Here is a 26,665-nt window from a genome sequence, read left to right as displayed (position 1 = left end):
TACAATTGCAATCTTAAAAATAAAATAAAAGTCACGTGAGCAAAATAAACGGAAAATTAAAACCACATTCATAAAAAATAATAATAATATTCAATATGAAAGTAAAGTAATGGATAGAAAAACAAAATAATGATTTGTTTCATATTGGCCAGAATTTAGTGGAACGGAGTGGAGATAAGGAGAAGGTAGAATAAACGGATGATTGGCACCGGTTCAGTAATCAGAAAACGGGATAGATAACATTGATATATACAGAGGATGAAGATTAAATATATACAATACAATAATAAGCATAAAGGCTTAGAATAGAAGGTTTAAATATAGGGATTAATATGAGAGGAATAGTCACGAATTCCTGCTCCTTCCCATCCCATCCACTCTTCCCACAAATCCCAATCAGGATCATCCATTCCTCTCATCGGCTCATCAACATCCTCCTCATAGTAAGACTCATACATCTTCGATACACTCGATTCCTCCCTCAGATTACTCATCACAACCTATCATATACAAAATATACAATTAAATTAGGTTAAAGTACAATTTTTATTTTATTAAAAAAAATTATCAACCAATAAAACTAAATTAAATTCTATGAGAAAACACACAGCCTTGGTTGAAGGATAAAATTCTTTTTCTTTCTTTATTTATAGTTAACAAAGGATATTTACCAAAAAAGACAAAAAAAAAAGTTAACAAAGAATTGAAAGTGAGGACAAAAGGCGATGAGTAGGTGGCAGTCCCATCATGCCTCTTTTTTTTTTTTTTTTTTTTTCAAAATCTATATATATTTTTTGTTTATTTTTATAGGGTATCACAATTATTCACAACACAAAATAATAATAATGATTAAAATGACTCATGCACCATTGGCGGGCACGGCATTCACATGACCTATACCATTTCTGCTTAAAAGTCTGGGTGAGATCCTTTTTTTTTTAGTTAAATAAACTTCTTATAATAATGTTTTTATTGTTTAGATAAATTAATCAGAAAAATGACCTGACCAATCGAACATTTTTAATCCAATTTTATTTTGCTAGGAACCAATACAAAGCTTTTTAAGAGAAATTTTCAATAACTCTTCTTATTACAAAGTGATACTGTAGTTATTAATTTCTCAATACTATCGGAAAGGTAAGGTAACAGACATGTACATAATATCACAATTTATTCGAAATTTATTTATTTATTTTGAAACAGACAGATATATGTATATATAATATCACAAATTTCTTAGATCAAATATCAATATTCAAGTGTAAGATGAGATTAAGCCAAAAATTACTAAGGAAAAACCAAACAAAGAAAAATAAAAGGATTGGATTACGTACATCATAAGCTTCATTGATTTTGTGAAACTGCACTCCACAATTGCTTCCTCTGCATACGTCCGGATGGTACTAGTGCCAAAAAGAAACACAATTTTAAATCAATCAGAGAAAGTTCTATTTGACATGAAAATAAATAAATAACAACAAAACAAAACAAAATCAATCTTAAAGATCAAATTTTGAAATTTCATTTATATAAATATAAGCCAAGGCGACTTAAAAAAAAAATCCAAACTAAACCAAGAAAGCCAAGAATAAAAAAGAAAAAAACCTGCAAAGCAAGCTGTCTGAAAGCCTTCTTGACATCAGATTCAGAGGCACCAGGTTGGATTTTCAAAGTCTTGTAAGGATCAATCACAGAAGAAGCAGAACAAAACATAACCCTATTCGCCATCTTCTTCTTCCTTTGCCTATCTCTCAGCTTAAACCAAGAAGAAGAGGAAGAAGAAGAACACCCATTTCCACCAATAATTCCAGCAGCAGCAGCAGCCATTGTTAAATAAAAATAAAAACTTTTTTTCAAAGCGCAATACCACCAAATCTTCCTTCTTTTTTTGGCTTTAAATAGAGGAAAATTTTAGCAGGAAGGTTATTGCTTGGAAATTAATCCAATGGGAACCGGCAAATGGATTTTAATTAAATTCTTAGGCAGAGAGGTTTGAAGTTTGAGGTTTGAAATGGTGGGTTTCGAAACCAATGATTGTTGAAACTTGAATAGAATAAATTAATGGATAGAACGCCTTTTCAAACAGAGAAGCTTTATTATAGAATATTGATTAGATCAGGGAAAATGTATGAGGTGGCACTGAATGGAATTCGGAGGTCCTTATCCAATGGGTCAGATTTTAGATTTGTGGTTTCGTTTTTTTATTTTTTATTTTTTATTTTTTATAGGATTTGGATGCTTATCTTTTGCTTTACTGGTCGTCCTAGTCATACTTTTTTGGTTTATTTTGGGAATATTCCTTCTTTTATTTTTTTTTAATTTTTGATGGGATTCTTTATTTATTATTTATCTATTTCTTTTCCGCTCTAGCCCAACATAAACTACTTATTTGTTTTGGCCCCTACTTTTTGCCATTTTATATTTTTGATGCTTTGCTAGATTATCTTTCTTTTCCGTTCTAGCCCAACAGTGTCAATCAAGTAATTTTTAAAAAAACCATCTCTTCTTCTTTTTAGTAAAAATGATAGAAAGTCATTCATTCAATCAAGATACAATGGCCAAAGGTCCTATGCACAAAGTACTTGGGGTCTAGGGAGGAAAGAGTTCGAGTTACGGAGTTAGCAATAGAACAAAAGTATTAGTCAGTAAAGGAAAATCAATACAATATAATAAAGAAACAAGTGCAACATGAAGACTTCTTAATAGGCCACCTATTTTAGTACCTATCAAATTACAAACAAAAGAATAACTATTCCAAATAGTAACACATGAATTTTAAAATATTAATATTAGTAAATAATACTTTGGTATAAATACTCTCTCTTGTTTTTTCTTTTACAATTCTATACTAAAGCCTTTTACCTTTAGGATAAGAAAAATGTGAAACTATTGAGATGATTTTTATTATACAAATTTTGTTTAAGCTACTCAACCACATTATTTAAGGTCAAAATATGAATTTAATGATTTATTGCATATTAAATATCAGTGTCAGTTTCTTTAAAATCTTCTCCTCTCTTCTTATGTGTGCATTAAAATACTTAGTATTCTTATAAATAAATTATATAAAAAAAAAAAAAAAAAAAAAGCCACAAACAGTGCTATTGAAAAACTCACATATCAAAACCCTTTTCTTAAAATTTAAGGAAATATTTAATTAACCTAAATGCTTATGATAAAAGGTTAGAATTTGGAATCCCAATTATATAATTGATGTTGACAATTGACCGACTATTGTTTTTAGTGTTTATTATTAAAAAGGAAAAAACTTGGATAGTTGCTTAAAGAAGTTATAGAATTAATTACATCCACTAGTCTAGACTCTAAGAATAGGATTCGATAATATCTCTTAATCCAAACCAAAAAAAAATCAAATTTTATAAGAGTCAATATGAACACTAGATGAAGTTTTTGTAATATTAAGTTATTAACATCCTAATGTGTATGCATTAATTATTATTATTATTATTTTTTTTTTTATTTGGAGAATGTGTCTATGCATTAATCTCATTTCAAAAGAATCATTCATATGAAATGATTTTATTATTTAATAAAATTTATCAATATCAAATTAGGTGAAGGGACTAGGGAGGAGCAGCTTTACTAATGGCCTCTTTGGAAGTTTAGAGAGGGAGGAGAGTAGAGGGGAATGATTATCCTCCAACTTATTTGGATGTTTTTAAAATTAAGGGAGAGGAGAGTAATTAGTCATTCTTCTTGTTTGGATGTTTTAAAAATTATGATGGAAATGAGAGGAAATGATTAAATATTTTTAAATAGACAAATTTACCCCTATTTGAAAATGAACTTGCAAAATTGGTCTATAATTAATTTGTTAGATTAAATAATTATGACTATAACATGTAATTTTATATATATATATATATATATATATATATTTTTTTTTTATGTGAATTAAATAATCAATATTGGTTTATGATTAAATATTTTTTTCCTTTTTTATTATACTAAAAAAAAACCATCCTTAATTGATAATAATTGAAATAAGAAAAAAATTTGCAAAGAAAAGATTTGCTTCAGGGCTAGTACATGGTGTTATGCAGGCCGTGCCTCATAATTTCTGTGCCACACTGTTCTCGTTCATCTTCATTTTCAAAATCATCACTTTCTTCCCCTAATTCAGTAGACAAACAAAAAGGTATTTTTATTGAAGATGATGTGGCAGGACCATCTTCCTCCAATCAACTATTTGATGATGAAACACCAAATTTGACCAAACAAGGCTCCAGTCATAGAAGGTCGAGGAGCCAATATTTCTGTTTTGGTGCATTAGGTCTATCTGTGAAAACCCCAATAAGCAGGCAGCGACAAGGTCAGAGTTACAAATGTCCTGTAGTCTCAGTAGCTTGATTCACTTGATGTGAACACTTGGGTATTGAAATGATACAGGCCCCTCAAATGCAGAAAGGAAGTAACTACCTGAAACCATGCCAACAAAAAAGAAACGCACTGACTTATAAGAAGGATCAGACCAATCCTCTAGCTGGATCCTGAAGTTTAGAAATTATTAGCATGTTTCCTTTGTTTATGTCATTGTAGCATATTTGCCTATTCAATATGTAGAAATTATGTACTTGTTCTTCAATACTGGCTCCAGAATTATGCTTCATGCTGTATTGGAGCTGATTAGCAGAATAAAAAATGTAATATTCTGTATTAGCATGTATTTATCTGTTATCCTTATCACAGATTAAGCAAAAACTACAGAAAATTTTAAAATTTTCATTGAACAGAATTTACATCAAGCAAACTACAGAAAATTTTAAATTATTCCAAATTTGAGAATATTGACAATTAACCATTCAATCATAAATAAACCCAAAAAGAGCATAAAAGTTCTAGTAGTACTCATGGCATTACATTCTCTTAAACCTGCAGTTTCTTTCAGCAAGCCTAAATTTGAAAGATTAAACAAACCATACGATTCAAATACTAATTTGAGTGAAGATCCGTGAAGGAGCTCTAGGTGACCCCCAAAACTGATGTATTTGCATTTGGAGTTGTTCTAGCAAAACTTATAATAGGGCAATGTGCACTTATTTGTGACAGCAAGAAGACTAACAAGATGAAATCACTAATTACTGTTGTGAGTGAACAATTTCTTTACTCAAAGGATTGAATGTTTCAAAAAGTCATTGACACAGATAGAACTTAAAATTGAAGCAAGTGACTAGGACTAGGTTGAAGTGGAACCCAAATGAGATACTAAATTTGACTCACTGAACCAACAAATTCCTGGCAAAATTAACTCTACCTACTGAATGTTTTCTAAACACATGCTCAACTTTACATATTCTCAAATCCATTAAATTCAAATATAATTGTTAAATTACATGTTTATGCAAGTGCTTTCACTGCTATCAATCAAACAATCAAACAAAAATCTTGAATGTCATATTCATGCGGAAATATACATATAATCATATTATATTCTCCATAGCTTCTTGGTCTTGCATACATAACTAGATTAGTACTTCTATCATCACAGCCAGACAAGCCACTTTAATAATGATGCACAAGCTAAGTTTTGTTTCCATCACATGACCAGATTAATAAAGTTTTCCAAGATGAACACCCACAGGATGCTTTGGAAGCTGTCAAGGCTTTGCCTGCTATATTGTGGCACAAAGTTAAGGCAATAGGGCCTCAGCGTATATATATATATGGAGCACCGATATATAATTACCCAATAAAAATCACAAATACAAACCAATCATTAAAGACTTGACCATAAAATCAAACTTACACTGTATACACAATCACAAAGACCTAGTTCATCCATATATCACGAACTAATAGGATTGCAAGTGTTTAGAGAAAAATAAACAAGAAACACAGATCCATATATAGCTACAATCACCATTGAGATACAAATTTATGCAAGTTCACAATCTAGACCCACTCAAGCACTTTATCAAACACCTTATGAGCAATACTTTGAAACTTTAAAATTTAAGTAAAAATAGCCATCAGATTTGAAACCCACTCACAAATAACATGTATTATCCCCATAAAATCACAATTAATAAGAAATTATCCAATAAAATCACAATTATAAGAACATAGTTATTTGATTCAACTCAAAAAAAACCCATGAAACAGAAATGAAAACAGAGTTTACCTTTGTGAGAGAATGCTAGGTGTGAGAGAGAAGAGTGAAAGATAGTCCAAGAGTGAAAAAGTCGAGAGAGAGAGAGAGAGAGCTGAAAGAGCTGAAAGAGTTTGAGAGAATTTTTTTGGTTACAATTTTTTTTTTTTTTTTTTTTTTTTTTTAACGTTATAGAACATTGTAATTTTGTTAATATGATAGGGTAAATTGAGCAATTCATTTGGTTAAGCATTTCTCTATTTTACTCTCCCTCCAAATTTCTTCAATTTGGGGGAATTAAAAATTAAGGGTTAGAAGTAATTAGAATCCCTCCAAATCTCTCTCTCTCATTCCTTAAAAAACATCCAAAATAAGGTAATTTGACTTACCCTTCCTTCTTTTACTCTATTCCCCCAACATCCAAACAGAGCATAAAGTTGCCGAAAAATGATAAGAAATTTGGGGATGAGAGGGGTAGAACTAGAAATTTGTATTAAAAAAACAAACAAAATAGTAAAAATATGCAAACAATGGAGGGCATATGAAAATTGAATACGTGGCATTTTGACACTACACCGTCCAAGACAAAGAGATGTGAGGAAGCTCGTGCCTCGTAAATTTTGGGATATGTATTTTCAATTTTTTTTTTTTTTTTTTTTTAAGGAGAAAATTACCAAGTTTGTTGTCTGAGAGTATTAATATTATATGGGTCATGCTAACGAGTGCCCTTAGGGCACTCATTAATAATCCATTTTAGAAAGTTTTGATACCACTTTTATGGGAAATGAAAAAAGCTGTCAAAGTATTAATTACTTTTTTTTTTTCATTTCCCATAAAAACTTTCTTTAAATGGATTATTGACGAGTGCCTTTAGGACACTCGTTAGCATTTCCCATATTATATTAATGGATTGTATAATATCTGGCTTTTCGAATCTGAATAAAAACAGTCCCTTTTGAACCAGTGGATAGGTCATAGGTCCATAATAGCACTCTACACGTGGTTCCACGCATGCAACCCAGCAGCCCAACCCCGACTCTTTACACTTTGTTTGGTTGCAAATGAGGGACGAGAAAATAAATAAGTAAAAGAAAGGGAACGTGAGAGAAAAGAAAAGAAAATAATTTTTTTAATGTCTAGAGCCTCTCATTGGTACTGGACGGGCTCCTCTCCCTTCTAATTCTTCCAATAGAGAATTTCAACAAGGGAGAGCTAGATATGTGGCTGACTCCATTGAGCAGGCTCTACTCTTTCCCCGAGATATGGAGGAGCTTTGGAATTTGAAGAAGCATGAAGTGTTCCTTACTCTGAAGAGAAACTTGGTTGTGGTAAGTTCCCGTGTTTGAGCTCCAAACCCATATCCCTTCTTTTTTAACATAATCTCTTGTTCTTCCTTATATATATATATATATATATATATATATATATAGGCAGTTCAAGTTTCCTACATTGTTGAAGAGTGGGTGGACCATGCCATTTCCAAATCCAAGGAAGAGGAGTCATGCCAAATTGCCGCCACTAAGGCTTAGACTGATGTTGAGAAGAAATACAAGGACTCCCTCTTTAAGTTAGCTGAAGTCGAGAGGGAAAGAAAAAGCGTTGAAGCTGCCTTAAGGGGGTGTTAAGAGACGGGCTGAGGAGCAACATTGTCTACTTCGGAAAGTTGAGGAGGAGTTGGCCATTGCTAAAGAGAAGATTAAACTCCAACGGAAAGAACTAGAAGGGAAAGAGGTAGAACTGACCAAGGCTTAACAAGCTGCCTATGAACTAGGGCAGAAAGAGACTTCAGCCAGCCTTACCCTCCAAATGAGAGATTTAGGTCGAGAGTTTTGCCGCCAAGTTTGGGCTAAAGCTCTTAATGCTGTCGGGGTGGACTCATCTTCGAAGCTCAAAGATCCATCAAAGATTGTCTACCCTTTTGCTCTTAGGGGCGAAGCCAGCTCGTCCGCCCCAGCGGCAAGCTCTACCGAACCAACTTCTCAAACTCCACCTGAAAAGGAGAGCCACGATAAAGGCCATTGGAGAAAGGGGACAAGGCTAGGGAGTAAAAAGAAAAACTCTAGAGGATAGGATAGGCCTTTTTAAATCTTTTACAATAAGAGCTCCAATTTTGTAATTTAGCTTAATTAGTAGGCTTTTCTACCTCTCTTTTTTGTACTGTTTGTCCCATGATTACTGAATGATGAAAGTTTTACTTTTATCTGACTGATACTTGCTTGTATTTGCATCTTGTCCTTTGTGTGGTTTTTTTTTTTTTTTTAAGTGCATGTCCACCACACTGTATTGGTTATAAGTTTGTTGATTCATTTCAAGTGTTAATTTACCCAAGGCATGTGACCTGAGGAATCGAACATGTCCAAGGTTCTACTTAACACTTAGTCATTTTCTCCTTTTTTAAGAATTAATTTACCCAAGGCATGTGACTCGAGGAGTCGAACATGACTGAGGTTCTGTTTAACACTTAGCCATTTTTTTCCCCTTTGAAAGAGATAATTTACCAAGGCATGTGACTCGAGGAGTCAAACATGGCCAAAATTCTGTTTAATACTTAGCCATTTTTTCTATTTGTAAGAGTTAATTTACATAAGGTATGTGACCCGAGAAGTCAAACATAGCCGAGGTTTTGTTTAACACTTAGCCTGAGCAAAACGAATAATACGAAGATGCTAGTAAGAGTAAAACTTTAAGAGTAAGACAAAAATTGAATAATTTCAGTATGATTCATTAATAATAATATCTTCGTAGGTTATTTACATTCCAAGGCCGTGGGATAGTGTTTTCGTCCAAGTCTTCTAAACGATAAGCACCTATTCCTACCACTGATGTTATATGATAGGGTTCTTCCCATTTAGGCTCGAGTTTTCCCCATGTAGGATTCCTAGTGTTCCCTACGACCTTTCTTAGGACCAGGTCCCCTAATACGAACGCCCTTGCCTTGATGCCTCTGTTGTATCATTGTCTAAGCTTTTGTTGGTAATGGGTCAGTTTAACAGCAGCAATCTCCCTCCTCTCTTCAGCCAAGTCCAGGTTAGCAAAGAGGAGCTATTCGTTTTTGCTTCTATCAAACTGGTCAGTTCTTATCGTCGGGAAACCCATTTCTAAAGAATTAACTGCATCGGAGCCATACGTCATTGAAAAGGGGGTCTCTCCAATTGATCTCCTCAGCGTGGTATGATATGCCCATAGGACATGGGGTAACTCATCTACCCATCTACCCTTTGCTTCATTCAACCTCTTTTTTAGCCCGTCCATAATAACCTTGTTGGTGGCCTCAGCTTATCCGTTGCTTTAAGGGTAGGCTGGAGTAGAATATCTATTTTTTATGCCTAGCTTATAACAATATCTTCTGAAAGCCTTGCTACCAAACTAGAGACCATTTTTAGATATAAGAGTACGTGGGACCCCAAATCGTGTGACGATATTCCTCCAAATGAATCTCTTTACGTCCTAGTCTTGGATATTAGAGAGGGGCTCTACCTTGACCCACTTAATGAAGTAATCAATCCCGACAAGGAGCCATTTTTGGTTTCTAGTTGCCTTTGGGAATGACCCAACTATGTCGAAGCCCTATTGTGCAAAAGGCCATGGACTGGTAAGGGGATTTAGGGTCCCTCCTAGCTGGTGAACATTTACGGCAAATCTCTCGCAGTGATCGCACTTTCTAATGTAGTTTTGAGCAAACTTTTGCGTGCTAAGCCACCAATATCCTTAAGTAAGAGCCCTATGTGATAAAGACCTTCCCTTGGTATGACTACCACAAATTCCTTTGTGGAGCTCTTCCAGTAATGCTTCTACTGCCCTAGGATGAACACACAACAAGTACAGCCTAGAGTACGATTGTTTGTACAATTTCTATTCTTCTGAGAGCTAGTACCATGGTGCTTTTCTTTGAATTTTTTTGGCCTCGGTTTTATCTTCGTGCAGTGTACCATCCTTTAAGAGTGATACTATTGGGTCCATCCAGCTCGAGCCAACATGTATTGTACTTACTCCAATTGGGACTTGGCCCTCCTAACTAGATGCCACTAAGTCTTCTACCATTATAATCCTTGGTACACCTTCTCCTAATGAGGTGGCTAAGGTTGCTAACAAGTCAGCATGGGCATTCCTACTCCTGGGAACTTGCTTTATAGAGAATATCTCAAAGCTCGACTATAATTGTTTCACTTGACTTAGGTACCATTGTATCTTTTGGTCTTTGGCCTCAAATTCTCCTACCACCAACCCCACAATGAGCCTTGAATCGCAAAACATCTCGACTGCCTTGCCTCCAAATTTCTTTACTACATGTAGGCCCGCGTGAAGTGCTTCGTACTCTGCTTCATTATTGGTGTTTGGAAAGCTTAATCTCAGTGACCACTCTATGGTTATGTACTCGGGAGATATTAGAATAATCTGACCCCAAAACCCTTCTGGTTGGCGGTCCCATCCATGTATAATTCCTAGAGTAATGATCATGTTGTCGTCGTGATCGTCAGAATTCCTTTATCAAGCATTCCTCCCTTCTTGGTGCCATCCTTTTTGTTGGGAAATTTAGACCCTAATTGATAGAATTAATAAGTTTTAAACCCAAGTTGTTAATTAGATTTATTATGAATAAACCTTGTTAAAACAAACAAACATCAATATCATGTCAATATCATGCACAGCAGAAAAGTAAATAAGACAAGATATGATGACCAAGGAAAACCAATGAAACAAACTAGTTTCACAGTAAAAAACCTGGGGGGAAACCTTCCCTAAAAGCAATTCACTATAGTAAAGAGAAGTTTTAGATCTAGTACAAAACCTTTGTCCCTAGTCTCTACAATCCTCGTAGATGAACTTACAGCAGAAACCTTCTACCACTTCAGAACCTCTGAACTCTTCAATATATAAACGCCACCCTTTTGCACGAATCCCAGTACGTGACAAACCAATGATGCACGACTCCCAGTATGTGACTAACTCATCAACTTGAAGAAGATGTTGGTTACGTAGTTCTTCACTTCATCATCAATGAAGATTAAGAAGCACTTGATTACAAAACCCTAAGGCATAAAGACGCAGTAGCTTCTTCTAGAGAGAATAAGGCACTCGGTCACTTTTTGCATGTGTTCTCCTTGTATTATCATATGTGACGGCCTTTAAAATAAGCCTTATATATGTCTAGGGTTGTGAGAAAAGAAATCCTGCACATACATGTCAATATGGGCTGAAAATCATATCTGAAAATTCTGATTTCGTAATTCTCAATAGATAGTATTTGTCAAGTAGCTGTCAAGACCTCGATAAATAGTATCTGTCGAGCAGCTATTGAGATTCATTAAACCTCGATAGATACTATCTGTCGAGCAGCTGTCGAGACCTTGATAGAATCTGTTAGGAATCTGTCCAGCTTTAATGAGTAGCCCTTCTTCACTCGTTTCTTGGACAGATTTGCATGGCTTTAATACTAGATTTGAACTCTTATTCTTTGAAGTATTAAACACATCCTAGATCTACCCATTTACAAGTAAAGTGTGTTTTGTCAAAAGATTAAACAATTCTATATTTGACATATGTTCCTAACAATCTCCCCCTTTGGCAATCCGTGACAAAACCATAACAAACAAATGAACATATGAGAGAAGTCATAATCACTCAACTCATACTCACTTGTTGAATACAATAAAATCTACTCTAACACAAACTCTTGAAAAAATTTGCAAAAAGAGAGTTCATGGCATGGAAGACTTTGACAACTTGTATTTCTGAAACATTTTAAACAAAACTCATCAAGGCATCGTAGTGTGAAACAGAAATAAAAGATTGCATACAATAAAGAAACATGTGTATAAAGAAAGAAAAGAAACAACATATGTAGAGGTAGGTGAAGAAGACATACATCATCATATAAATATATATCAAGATAAGCATAATGTATGTAAACATAGTCACAAGACCGGTGTACAAGTAGAAGAAGCCAAAAGAAGCTCCCCCTAGCAAGATGAAACACATCTCCCCCTTACAAAGGCATGTATTTCTCCCCCTAACATGTAGAATCTTAAAAAAAAATCACATTTTCTCCACAATTTCTCCTCCTTTTGTCATGATTGACAAAGGGTACAAGAAGCTAGAAAGCTTCACCTGAGAAATATAAAGATGATCAAGGGGGTACAAAGAATCCATATAAATGCATGAATGTGATGAAACCAGATTCTATGGATGACAATATAAAAGAAATATGCAAAACATGTGAAAAACAATGCATGCAAGTGGATCTCGACAGATTAAGAAGCTGTCGAGGATTTATCGAGCAGACAGAAAGTTTCTCGATGGATCGAGAATTTGTCGATAAGTTATCGAGACAAAGTCCAGAAAGCTTGATGGATCAAGATTGCGTTAACTTCTATCGAGACAAAAAGAAAAAGGGGCTCGATAGATAGCAATCTATCGAGAGGTGTCCAAAAGTTGTCGAGAAGCTCAAAAACAGTTTTTCAAAGAAGAGAAAAACATAGATATGAATGCAATCAAGCATGCTATACAATCAAAGATCCAAACAACATTTTAATCTCTCAAAATAATCTCTCATCAAGAAAAATGTTAATCACATAGATCCAAAACACACACACACACACACACACACACACACACATTAAACACGTCTAACCAATTTTATATTTCAAAAACAAGTTAAGACAATTTAGTGAGCATACATTTATACAAGTATTCCTGTGATGGCCAAAACACATTGTACCTGCACATGTATCAAAAGTAGCAAAGAATGTTGCGGTCTAGATCTAGATCTTATGGTCTAGGCCTACATCCATACACCTAGGCCTATATCAAAGGGTTTGGATTATTTCTTTTATGCATGTGTATGCTTGCCAGTATCTATGCTTTATATCCATGTTTGCCTATCTAGATCTAGGCTTTGCCATGCTTTTTACCTTCCATAGGCTTGTGCTTGTTGGTCTTTGGGGCCACATGCTTTTGTGGTTGCATCCATCCCACTTATGGCCTATTTGGATGTGACCATTTATGAGACACATCTCCTTGATGTTGGTGTGCTTGATACACACCTTTCTCCACTCTGTGCGATGATGTTATGCTTGCCTTGTTTACTTTGTGCCACCCGTTTGGCTTTCTGTGCTTCTTTGCATCTTTGCACGCTTACCTACATATTCATGCATGAGTCCTTGCTTGCTTGTATCATCAAGCCTAATTCCTACTATCTCATGCGAGTTCATACTCGTATTTGATACACGAGACCTGAAGTCCCTTATAGGAATTTATTTTGATGGCACGTGTGTCGTCCATACTCTAATCCAATGGAACTATGGACACCCGATCCAAACCTACATTTGTCCTCCTAGGACACCCCCTCTTGTTTGATAACATGCTTGTTTGCCCCCATTTGGCTCTCCTTTTTAGGTCATCCCTCTGCATGCTTTCTTTCTAGTTGTTTCCTTGCTTGCCTGTTGGCTTGTTTCCTTTGTCATTGCTTGTACATGCATGGAGTGAGGACGCTTGGAGTGAACACACGGCCTCATAGGCACAAACAATAAGGGCAAGATGTAAGCCCAAAAAGGACAATGTTTAGTAGATTAGGAGGCCTAGCCTCCTCGAGTGGTTACATTTTTTCCTCTCTCTCTTAGTCTCTTTTCTAGAGCATTGTATTAGGGTTTCCTCACCATGTACCCTTTATCTTTCCTACACTTTTCTTGGGCCAATTTCTTTGGGTATGGCAATATTTGTTTTACATTTCCTGTACCTTGCTGGGTAATACCATTGGGATATAGGTAATGTCTGCTTTACTTTCCCACTTTGTGTGATAGCATTGTGCTTGTATGTATATCTATATATGCTTATGTGTGGGTGATCGTGCACTTTGTATGATGGACTCTCGTGGATATGTGCCTAAGGCTATTACTGTAGGTGCATATTCGTGCTATATTATGTGCATGATCATTACGAAGTGATCGTCCCAATCCATGTCACCAAGTGATATCGATTTCCTCGTGTATGCGATGCGCATCAATATGTTTAACACTTTGAGGGGCTCCAGCTCGTCCCAGCATGAGCATGTTAGCATGCATCGTATACATAGGCTTGAAACCCTACCGATGCGCCATAGCGCACCAAATGAGAAACTCTGTCAGATTTTCATCGTGAAAATGGGGCACCTTCATTGCCGTATTCTCATGGTGAAAGCTTAATGAGAATAGCATTTTGTGTGCTATGACACACTTGAGTCGAAGCATTGTCAGATTTCTGCCACGAAAATAAGGTGAAATGTTATGAGATTTTCGTTGTGGAAATTTGGCACCGATTCCAAACACACTAGGGAAGCATCGATCAAGATCATACCCTTTCTGAAACCAAACCTCAAAGCATAATTCATTTAAAACCCTGAAAGCTAATGCCAATAGCTCATTTTTAAATGCCAAAATCCTTAAATTAAGATTTTACCAAAACAAAAGACTGTCCTTGGACAGGTGTTATGGGGTGCCTAACACCTTCCCTACACATAACCAGTCTTCTGAACTCAAGAATCAATATTTTTTATCCATCCATGTTAGATTAGGAAAAACAACATTTTTCTTATCCTAGGATTGGTAATAAAATAAAATAAAAAGTTAGGTGACCAATCATACCTTAGAGAAAATCCAATGATTGGTGGCGACTTCACTTACCTTTGTTAACTTGATTAAAATTGACTCATTTTTCAATCACACACCAGAGGTGTTCCTTGGTCTACGGCATGGAAGCTCTCCTCCCCGTAAAGGTAGAAATCCCATCTCTCAAGATCTTATCACAGACAGAGCTGTTAGAAGCTGAATGGGCCCGTTTCCGATATGAGCAATTGAACATGATAGAAGAGAAGTGCATGACCGCAATGTGTCATGGACAATTGTACCAACGTCGTGTTGAGCGAGCATTTAACAAGAAGGTTAAACCTAGAGTCTTTGAAGAAGGCGATCTAGTCTTGAAAAAGCATAACTAGGCCATGCCTGATTACAAAGGAAAGTTTGTCCCAACCTACAAGGGCATGTATATGGTGAGAAGACCTTCTCCAAAGGAGCCTTAATCCTAGCCAACATGGATGGGCACAATTTCAATATGCCCATTAATTCAGATGCTGTCATACAGTACTTTGCATGAGGGAGCCTCCAATGCAACCTCTTTTTCTACATTCCTATACAAACAAAATAAATAAATAAATAAAAAGACAAAAAAATACAAAAATATAAAAAGGTAGATTGAAAACCCGAAAGGGTGGTTTACGCAAAAGAAGAGCAAAAGAATGAGTGTGAAGGAGCCTGCTAGATTGAAAACCCAAAATGGCTGTCTAGACAAAAATTAAGGCAATCAAAAATTTTAGTTGAATTACGTGATGACCTAATCCTTCCCAGTGGAGGTATGTAGGCAGGCCCGTCACATTTTAAAAGAAAAACCAATTAGCTGAATCTACTTGGGTTTATGATTAAGATCAAGAAAAGAAGGATGGACCCTTTCCAAGACGGAGATATAGGGGTGCCTTTGGATTTCCAAAGAGTTACTCTATGTTTGCAACGCACATGACCTTTTACGGTTTGTTCAAAGATTTTATGGCACACACCAGTGAAAGGTGTACCCCAATGGGAATGGAAAAGATCCATCTAGAATAGGATGTATCCTTTGGAACCTGAGATATTGATATGCATAGACTTACATTTACCATCCTTATTTGTATGATCTTGCATTTTCAAAGCATTTATGCACATATTCATTAAAAATGCCTGTTTTGTGCCTTTCTAATCCTTTCATGCATTCATCATTATGTTTCCAAACACAAATCGCATAAACATAAATATCTCCTGATGATCAATATATGCATAAACATCTTTGTTTCCACCTTCTTCCCATTTTTAAGCATGCTTACAAACTAGACTATGCTTTAAAAACCACAAAATTGGAAGGCCATACGTAATCACCTAGCAATTTATGACGACCCTTTCCATACATGGTGGTATACTAACTACATAGCTCATGTGTAGGAAGGAAAAGAAACAAAAGAGACTTCAATAAGTCAAACATGGCCCAAACGATCTGACACCACCTTGCATAGCACCCCAAAACCGGTAAGAAGAATTAGATCATCCAAGGAATGGGTATGAAGCAACCTTGCAACATCAAAGCCCAAATCTCTAGGCTAAGCTTGCTATATGAATGTCAAAGATGAACCAGCTCCCTCTCTAGATTGGGACTCGAGGTGTAACCTTGCCTCTCTGTATCAAGCAAAACCTACAATGTGTTAATCTCAACAGTAGCAACTCTCAATGCCTCCTCCTTCTCGGCTACCTCAGCCTAGAGACAACAAAATGCCACTGTGGCTCACTGGGCTCATCGGCCGACCTATACTCAAGACTTAAAGTAGAGTGAATGTAGGATGTAGCCTGCACTAGCCTCATGGCTAAATCATCAGCCCTGCTACTCGTCGCGGCACGACTAACCTCCATCGTGGCTCTTTCCTTATCTCTTGTCTAGCCTAAGATAGTGACATTTCAAGTAAAATCTGCCAGCTCACTCTCCATGCTTGTAACCCGAGATCTTAGCTAAGTGCACTCAACCTCTACGACTGAAGGAATCTGACCCATCTATGCGAACTCTGCTTAAAGTGTGGTGAGCTCAACCTCGTATGTCCTCCCCAACTCACCAAAGTTCTTCACAATGGCATCAATGGCCTCCTTGCAGCAATCCATATCTCTAATGGCCTTTTTCAAGCACCCTTTCAGGTCCCTAAGAGTACTCTCAACTTTGACCTCAAACTCTAGTGTCTAATCCTTCAATATATCAGTAGAAAGGCGAGGATCAAGTGGATCAGGAATCGATAGGTCAATGATGAAGCACGGATCCTGGGTGGCTCTCCACTCTCTAAACTCAGCGATAGACCACTTATAATCATCCGCCAATCGCTTGCGATAGCAAGGCTGAGCTAGTGGCCGATAGACCCAACTCACAGAGATTGGTAGAGAAAGAAAGCAATCATACTCCTCCAAAGTAAGGACCAAGTCCACATCCTCGATGGTGATGCACCTCAAAGTGGGATCCCAACAAGTGACTATGGCCTCTAGTAAGTGCCAATCTAGAGTAGTGTGAAATAGTGAAGTGGCATATTCGAGAAACCGCTTGATGTAAGCCTGATCCTTGGAAAAGAATGAAGCCCACCATCTCTTAAGCTCCCTCTCAAGGAAAGTTTGCCTCTCAAGCTCCGCAACTGTGTCATAAGACTCAAACCCAATTGCATCCATGCTCAGATCTGAAAGAGTGTAGTGTTTTAATGCTGATCCATGCAAAAAAGTGTAAGAAAATGGTGTTTCTAATAGTTTTCAGTGAAGAAAATGGGTAGGAGAAGACCTAATGTTAGGACATATGTGATTTGATGTTAGGAATATATGTCAATATTTTATGTAATTGGTTAATCCTTTGACAAAACGCATTTTACTTGTAATTTGGTAGATCTAGGATATGTTTAATGCTTCAAGAAATAAGGTTTCAAGTTCAAGTGTTAAAACCATGCAAGTCTGTCCAAGAATCAAGTGAGAAAGTGTAGGATTTTAAAGCTTGACAGCTAGCATTTATCGAGGTTTAAAAAGCTGTGAAGCCCAAAGCTATGAAGCTCGAAGCTTGACAACTAGCTTGATAGATACCCTATCTGTCGAGGTTTACGAAACTCAGTTTTTCAGAGCTGTTTTTCATCCAATCCATGAGTATGTGTTTAGGCTTTCTTTTATCACAACCCTAAACATATATAAGGATTGTTTTAAGGGCCATCACAGCTGATGCAACTTAATGCAAAAATTTTTCACAAACATATTGTGAATCGGAGACATATGCCCTAGTTTATCTTTCTCATAAAGAGGCTGCTATGTATGTACACCTTAGGGTTTTGTGACCAAGGAGCTTCTTGATCTTCATTATGTGATAAATTGAAGAACTTTGCAGCCAACATCTTTCTCAAGTTGGTGATCAAGTCGCGTACTGGGTTCCGCGCATCTATTAGTTAGTCACGTACTAGGAGTTGTGCATTAAAAAGGAGAGATAGTCACTACAGAACAAGTCCAATTGGGTATTGGGGTATGGGTTCAACTGTAGGTTGGTAAAAGGTACTGGGATTCCTTTACTTGTAACCGCTTGTTTTGATAATAGTGGATTCTCGAGAGTGGTGACCTTAAAATCACCCGGTGGGGTTTTTACCGTGTAGGTTTTCCCCATTTATAAACAAATCATCGTGTCAATTTAATTTCCATTGCACACTTAGTTTAATTGGTGATTTGTTTGTGCTGCCACGTACATTGCATGTTAATTTGATTAATTAATAAACTTGGCTAATTAATCAATTAACATATTATGAGGGGTCAATACATTCTTGACCTATCACCTTGAAAAACGTAAATCAGAATATGGGAGGAGTGGGGGGCGCCCAGACCTTTGTGCATGAATTTCGAGGCTAGCGCACCTTTATTAGCCGCCGGCCCTAGCCAGCGCACAATAAGTGGCTGTCGGGCCTTGGGACACGTGTTAGGGATTTTTAAGCCCCCCAGCATAGTCCCATATGCTTTTGACCACCGAATTTGAAAAATGAAAAGTTTTGGTCATCTTCGAAATAAAGATTCCCTCGATTTTCGCACTAACAGTGGTACAAGAGCGGTTTAGCAGCAAACTGGTCCGTTTGGGTTTTTTTGCACAAACCAAGACCGCACAAAACCTACATTGGGGCAGTTTATTTTTGCACGTCTCATCCATCATCTCAGAATATCTTGAACCTCATTGTTGAAACTCAGTTCACACGATTCAAGGGTCGGTTCAGCCCCCGTCGCCAGGACATATGATGGGACAGCACCAAAACCGTTCCTAGTTGTGATAGCAATCCATCCAACATGGTATGAAGATCGCAGAAATCAATTCCTGTGCGTTATTCCTTTAAGGAGCCTTTTGAAAGCATCAGTCGGTTTAATGGATAATTGGGTCAGTCAATACATTCTACCACATGGCGAGCTTGAGAAAATCTCGCTTAGGGGAGTCCATGTTCATAATCAGGGTTGTCAAGAAGCCCATCATCATATAATCATCCAGTATGATTCTAATCTCGCTTCAAGTCAGTTTATCAGTTTAAAACCACGCAAAATCCACATTAGGGCAGTTTATTTTGTGTAGCTTAGTCCATTTCCATGCATCAATATGATCAAAATCAAAATTTTGGGTACAATGATAGGTCTATCTAGCCGAGAACATTTCCTCTCATGTTAAGAATCGCATAAAACCTACACTGGGGCAGTTTTATTTTATGCGGTCTCTTCCTTTTTCGTCTCCCCTTGTGGGTCAATCAATATCAGATTTTATTGGTAAACCCATGAGAGTACGGTACTATGCAAGTGAATATGGAATATAAGCTAGCGCAAGAATGTCGTTGTTCTAAAAACTCGACAATGCATGAATAACAACAGTGGTACAACAGGCTTATAAATACTAAAGTGCTACTGCCATACATACATCTAGGCCTACCAAGAGGCAATGTCCATACATACATTTAAGCCTACCAAGAGGCGATAATATCAAGGTCATACATATAAGCCTACCAAGAGGCGATAATATATATCCAAGGCCCACTATGGGGCGACAATACATACATGGCCAAAGGCCTACTAAGAGGCAATATCAAAATACAATCCGGGCCCACTATGGGGCAATAATACATACATATCTAGCCCACCAAGTGGCAATGTCTGAAAGAGTACATGGAAATATATAAATGCTCACATAGGGGCTACATCATGATACAACAACAGTGGCTAGCCGAAGTTGAATCATCGTCTCTGATAGAGTCACTTGCAAAGCGTTTAGCGTTATTATTATTGGCACCATCACTAGCAGCTAGACTAAAAGAAGGACTAGCTCACCCCAATTGAAGAACCTAGGACCCATCCCGGAGTCTAAAATGAAGCCTGCCCTGGTGTAGGGCCTCGTGCCTAATCTGAAACGAGGGCAAATCCCTATCCACTAGTAGGATCTAGAGGAAGTGGCATGTACTCGGTCTCGTGTCTTCGAATAGGAGGATCCCTGCCTAGAATATAAGGCGCTGGGGGTACGTGCATCCCATGTCCCCTCATCTCACCAATCAGGATGCCAATATACCCTTGGAGCATGCCTATCTCAGTAATAAGCTAGCTCCTCTCCCTCTCCATGGCAACGGTCTGGCTCTCTCGCTCTCTCTACCATCACTCCCTCTCATGAGCTAATACTCTAGCAATCTCCTTCAGCATGTACCCTTCTTTAGTAGTAGTAGCACTCTCAAGATCTCTCACCCGAGCTTGAAGGGTCTCCACATGAGATCTCAAACTGGCCTTTGCCCTTGGTTATAGGGCAATCATCAATGATGGTTCCAGCTGATGACCCCAAAAACTAGGTACCATAATCTGTGTCCACTATAAGGAAGCCCTCAAAGGAGCTTATCGCATAGGTGGGGTCGTCCAAGACCATCTCAAGGTAAGATATCTCAAGGGGTGGATCTTTAGGTACTTTGAAAATTGGCATGACCTGATGGAAAGCCCTCTCAGCCAAAAAGAACTCTCAGCTCGTCAAAGCTTAAAACCAGCGCTGTGCGCGCAAATAAGCCATAGTAGGAGTGACGTCGAGCCTAGCCAACAACCCTTCATCATATGAGTTATTTCATATCTCACCCTAGGTGACGCAATCAAGCACAACACTAATAGTAGTCCATTATGTCAAAACGACTCTAGAAATATTGTAGAGAGACCAAGCATATGCCCTAGGATATATTGTCATGGAAAGGCCAATATACTGCAGTCATAGGGCCGGGATGTACTCATATGCCTACCATGTCAAAATTTGTCAACATCCCTTAAGGTTCCTAATGCCCTAGTGTGATACCTGCCTCAAGTAGGCGATGAAGAATCCATAGGAAAGCAACCCCCAATCATAAGCCCCTATGACAAAAACCACTCTCATGGCTGCCAGTAGCCTACAAGTTAACACCAACTTGTTGTTGCTAAATAGGTAACTACCAATGAAATTAAAAAAAAAAAAGAAAAAAAAAGAAAAAAAAAAGAACTACTAAAGAGCGATGTCATCCATCTATGCCACCCAAGGTATGTTCTCCTCCAGCCACTGCATGCGGATTTGAGGCTCCTTAGTAGGCCCAAAATACCTCATAGTCACCCTGGTAAGGGGATAAGCTATACCCAAGAGCTTGCACACATCAACGAAGCTCACAAACTCAGTCGAGACTGACTCCCTTCTAGATCTAAGGCTTGTGATGGCCGTCTAATCAAGGGGAAGGACAGTATACTCCCTGTAGCTCAGGTGAAAGGTGCCCATCTCAGCATGAAACCATTGCACCAAAGCCTTAGCTAGCCCATGCCTCATGGAACAAGGTGGAATACTAAGAAAGGCCTCAAACCCTTGCTCCATCAAGAAGGTACGATAGCACACATTAGTAGATGTATGGAACAAGTGGAAGGAAAAAAAAAAAAAAAAAAGACCACGCCCCTCGACCCTATTAGCACCCTGTGTTCAAGATTGAAGAAAACTATCTGTCAGTACACATATAATATATATACCAAATCGACAAATGGAAGAGAAAGGAGCATACCTGATCCTTCTGTGCCTGAGCGGAAGGATGCTTCTTCAAATCACAATGTAGATGAGTGTTCATGATACTATCATTTATCTTTGTAGTATAGGCCTCTGATCTGGCCTGATAAGGTGGAAACCTTAGTCTACAACTATTGCGCCTAAGGGCGCCAGGGCCTGGCCTAGCCGCATCATCAGCCTCCAAATCAGCATCCAAGTCAAACATGAGCTCATCCCCAAGCTCATCACCCTCTGGGCCTCTTCCTTCCTTGGTCTGAGGAAACTGTGAAGAACCTCCACCCAAACTAGTACGGGACTAAGATGAAGCACTGGTCATCTCTACTGAACATCAACTCCTAGTATGATGTGCTATGTGCATGCCCCCGGAGGGCGTAATATCACCACCTTCTCAATCAAAATGCCTCTAGAGGGTCCGCGCCACCTGTTTACTAACTAAAATGGTATCATCATTGTAAAGTTGTAATTTACAACTACATGTTTTGTTGGCTTTTATTTTGTGCCAAATTTTATTCTAATTATGTTTAATCTTTTGTATCCTGTATTTCATGTGGGATTTATTTGTAAGGGATGTGTGTGAGAGAGAGAGAGAGTGTGTGTGTGAAGACTCAAGGCATTGAAGACTGAAGTGTTTTCACAGGTAGCTCGTGAGTAAGCATCCCGTGAAGTGATGCATATGTCCTGCACATGATTGGAATGTGAAGAGTTAGGACAAGATGGAGACAGCGGGTTTCATGAGTATCTCGCGGGTAAGGCCTTCCTACAAGACACCCGTGAAACATTCTGTTTTGCCAGACTGTCATTTCCGATACACACTTTCTGTACCTACACTATTTATACCCACATTACCCACAGATGTTGGTGAGTGCTTCTGAGAGAAAACCCTAACCACAAACCTTGAGAGTTAGAGATTGTTATACCCACAATTCTCTACATAATTGCTTGTGGATTTTCCTCAACTCCTACCTCTCCATTTCCATACCATTGAGAGGTTGATAGCCCAAACACTTACCACAACCTTTCAAGAGTGTTCAGTGAGGTTTTGGTGCTACTGGGAAGCATTGGAAGAAGCCAGGTTTTGGCGGATGCAATCGAGCATATTGTGGGATTCGGAGAGCTGGACAAGACACGGTTCCAAGAAGCCTTGTTAGAGTAGGAGCTTAGGAGGCTTAGGTGCATCGGGTAGATTAGGCTTGGAGGGTCTCTTGCTAACCCATGTATCCCAACTGATTGTCTAGTGGATCGATTAATGCTTGGAGGGCGGCGAAGATGTTTTACGCCAAGTACTTTGGTTTCCTCTTCGATAACACATCGGCGTGTTATCTTGTGTTTGCATTCTTCTTCCCTACTCTTCTAGCTTTCATATTACTGCTGTGTTATATTGATTATGGCTTAGAGTAGTTTGTTTGTTTATCCGCTCGCATTTACTCTATTCTGCACTTAGTATAAGTTAGAGTAAAATCTATCGAGCTATAATTTTTAATTTGGGGGTCTAAACAGCTCTTGTGTTTTTTAACACATTTTCGAGCATTCAATCATCATTACCAAACGAATCCCCTTGAGATGAAGCAATAACAAGAGCCTTCCCGTGATCCCCACTAGACCTCTATCATCTAGACATAATCTGCAAGGCAAATTCAAATTTAATCAGTAAGCCCGAATTAGACGGCAATGCAAGTAAACAACTAAGTATGTCTAACCCTACTACCTAACACATATCATGCATGATCATACCAAAATGCATTTTTTCTCAAAATATCAAGGTTTTCAAGATACCTCTCTTGGGATTCAGATTCAGCAGTGACCGTTTAATCCTACCTCTTTTATTTCAAAATATCAAGGTTTTCAAAATATCTCTTCTTTGGATTAAGATTTGGCGGCAACTGTTTAATCCTATCCAACTTTTCGAGATTTGGATTCAGCGGCAATCGTTTAATCTCATTGGGATTCAGATTCGGCAATGACTGTTTAATCCTATCCCTATTTTTGGAATTAAGATTCGGCAGCGATCGTTTAAACCTATCCATCTTTTCAAGATTCAGATTTGGTGGTGGTCATTTAATCTCATCGGGATTTAGATTTAGTAGTGACCGTTTAATCCTATTCATCTTTTGTGGATTCATATTTGGCGGCGGTCATTTAATCTCATCGGGATTCAAATTTGACAACGACCATTTAATCCTATCCATCTCTTCGGGATTCAGATTCGGCAACGACCATTTAATCCTACCTAGCTTTTCAAGATTCAGATTTGGAAGCGATCGTTTAATCTCATTGGGATTCAGATTTGGCAGCGACCGTTAAATCTTACATTTTCCAAAACTACTTTCATTCAAAACTGCATTGTCCTCATGTTTTCAATATCCCAAAATCTTTGGTCATCCCACACAACCTCTCATGTTTTCCTAGCTTTTTCTCCTCAATTTTTGTTGTTTTTAGTTTTCATAGCATCCAGCATTTGCATATTTGTCTATGCTACCTAAAATTAAGTTTTCCTCGCATGGACAGGTGTGTGTAAATGTAATTATACATGTATGCAATTCACACACACACACATGAATGTGCACCTTCGTACATACGTGTATGTACATGTGAAAGCATGCAAGTATGCTCATGTCTACATAATTGCCTAGACATGTGAGCAAAAAATATTTCCCAACATCATCATGGCATAAATGATATAAAAAAATACAAAAAATAAAATAAATACTAGCATGCTTTTCTAGTTGCTTTGCTATTAACATATTTGCAGAAAAATAAAGAGATAGAGAAGATAAACACTAATCTCAAGTGCAGAATAGAAGGCTGAAGTAACAAACTGAAGCTGAAACCTAGACCTGCCAAACTGTGACTCACTCCAGAGAAATTTTAGAAGTGAGAATTCAAAGAAATGGAGTGGAAATGGTCAGAATGAGGCTTCGGGGCCCATTTATAGGCCATTGTACTGCCTAGGCAACTCGGCACACCTTTAATGGCCGTCGAGTATGCCCGGTGCATATATAATGGCCGCTAGTTAGCGTTGACCGATTGACTATTGACCCAAAAAAAAAAGTTTCGGCCCAATACCAAGGAGCCAAGCTAGAAGAAATTTTTTCTCAAACCAACTACAGCAACTCGACCTTCACCAAGGTAAGACCGGTCTTGGCCCATGAACAGCAGTTATCGCTCGTAATTTTGAGGCAATAAAATGGGAAATTACATTCTTTATCCAACACCACTCATTGCAATCGAGATGTCAGATAAAGAAGCGGCAATTGTAGATACTGTATTTTATTTGCCCTCGATTTGCATGCTGAACCCTAAAAATGCTAAAAATGTTAAGTTTCTTCCATGGGGCTACGGAAACATCTAGATTGACGTAGTGTAACCCATTCGGGCGTCGGAGCACTCAAAGTGTCATTTTAGGTCAAATTGACCAAAATCTATTCAACCTTAGGTTAACCGAAAGTCAAAACTGGTCAAAATCATCCCAAAACTACAATTTTCATGTTTCTACATCAAACTCGAATTACTCGGTGATTTTCGTCAACTTTGACCAAGTTTGACCAAGTTTAACCTGAGGTTGACTCTTAGGGCCCCAAAAATCCTAATTTTGATATAACCATTAGAACAGGTTGAGACCAGTGTCACTACGAAGACTATTGAACTCCTTTTCCAACGATTATTCATGGGTCAAAATCGGAGTTAAAACGGTTGAGATATCCTGAAAACCGTGCAAAGCATGTTAGCTCGCTTCCTGAGGTCATAACTTTTAATCCGACCTTCAGAATTTCATTTTCTTTAGCGCTCTAGAAACTAGACATCCAAATCTTTCCAGGGACACCAAGATCAGCTCAATTGAAGTTTGGATAGGCCTTCAAATATGCATCCAAAGCGAAAGCAAGGAAGAAGTCGGGATTGCTGATGTCAGCATTGGACCCGGCGGCCACTAAAGGGCCGCTGGTCCCAACTAGTGGCCACCGGAAGCTGAATAGTCACAAAATGTCTATAAATACCCCAGACCCTCTTCAGATAAAAAAAATACTATGGGCATTTTGGAGCACTTTTCTAGTCAGATCCTTTCTCTTTTCCTCTCTAAATTCTCTCTTAAACACATAAAAAAACTTTTGATTTCTCTCTTTTCTCAACAATCAAGAGATAGTATTCTTGCACTCTTTTCCCCTCTCCTTGGTTTTAGGACTTTGGATATAAGGTTTTAAGGATGTAGATGTAGCTTTTTAGCTACAATTTACACCCTACAATTTACACCATTTGCTTTATCTTGCTTTATAACATGCTTTATTACTTTCCTTAGTATATCTTTTAATTTATCTTGCTTTCTAGCATGTTTTATAGCTTTTCTAGTATGTCTCCTTCCTTTCTATCATGTTTTATTGTTTTGATGATGTTGGTCTAGCTTTTTGGGCTAGGATATGTCTAAATACTATGTTTGTGCTCATATCTATATGTTTATGTGTTCCTTGCCATGCTTATGCTTAGATCTACATGTTTATGTGCTCCTTACCATGCTTATGCTTAGATCTATATGTTTATGTGCTCATTGTCATGTTTATGTGTCTAGATCTACATGCTGGTTGCTATGCCATGTGCTTCTATAGCTTTTTTGTCTCTTGATATATCTCTTTCTTGTGTTTTGACCCTTTAGGTAGGGTGTATATCTAAATCTTGTGGTCTAGGCCTACATCCATACACCTAGGTCTATATCAAAGGGTTTGGATCATTTCCTTTATGCATGTTTATGCTTGCTTTCTTCTATGCTTTATATCCATGTTTGCTTGTCTAGATCTAGGCTTTGCCATGCTTTTTGCCCTCCATGGGATTGTGCTTATCGATCATTGGGGCCACTTGTTTGTGTGGTTGCATCTGTCCCTCTTGTGGCTCGTTTGGATGTGACCGCTTGTGAGACACAACTCCATGATGTTGGTGTGCTTGATACACACC

General features: G+C 37.7%; 1 protein-coding gene and 1 long non-coding RNA gene across 2 annotated transcripts; one reads left to right on the top strand and one right to left on the bottom strand.

Annotated features, from left to right (window-relative positions):
• Positions 1–45: 45 nt before the first annotated feature.
• On the bottom strand, positions 46–2,103 carry LOC126725858 (chaperone protein dnaJ 8, chloroplastic). Its single transcript, XM_050430847.1, has 3 exons — positions 1,606–2,103; positions 1,335–1,403; positions 46–500 (listed from the first exon to the last, which is right to left on the bottom strand). Exons 1-3 carry the CDS (start codon positions 1,825–1,827, stop codon positions 315–317), a joined length of 477 nt encoding a protein of 158 aa, XP_050286804.1. The 5' UTR covers positions 1,828–2,103; the 3' UTR covers positions 46–314.
• Positions 2,104–7,229: 5,126 nt separating this feature from the next.
• Positions 7,230–8,316, top strand: LOC126729074 (uncharacterized). The gene is made up of 2 exons (XR_007656483.1): positions 7,230–7,437; positions 7,540–8,316. It is a non-coding gene; the product is annotated as an uncharacterized LOC126729074 (long non-coding RNA).
• The last annotated feature ends 18,349 nt before the right edge of the window (positions 8,317–26,665 follow it).

This window comes from Quercus robur, chromosome 5 (assembly GCF_932294415.1).
Source record: "Quercus robur chromosome 5, dhQueRobu3.1, whole genome shotgun sequence".
NCBI lineage: Eukaryota > Viridiplantae > Streptophyta > Magnoliopsida > Fagales > Fagaceae > Quercus > Quercus robur.
The sequence above is the reverse complement of the archived record's forward strand: the minus strand, read 5'-3'. Positions and strand labels throughout refer to the sequence as shown.

Bases quoted from the DNA above. Each gene is read 5' to 3' on its own strand.
- LOC126725858 (XM_050430847.1), bottom strand. From the start codon at position 1,827: ATGGCTGCTGCTGCTGCTGGAATTATTGGTGGAAATGGGTGTTCTTCT. The intron at 1,404-1,605 runs GTTTTTTTCTTT...TTTTGGCACTAG, and splicing joins TCAGACAGCTTGCTTTGCAG to TACCATCCGGACGTATGCAG. The intron at 501-1,334 runs GTACGTAATCCA...TGTATATGATAG, and splicing joins AAATCAATGAAGCTTATGAT to GTTGTGATGAGTAATCTGAG.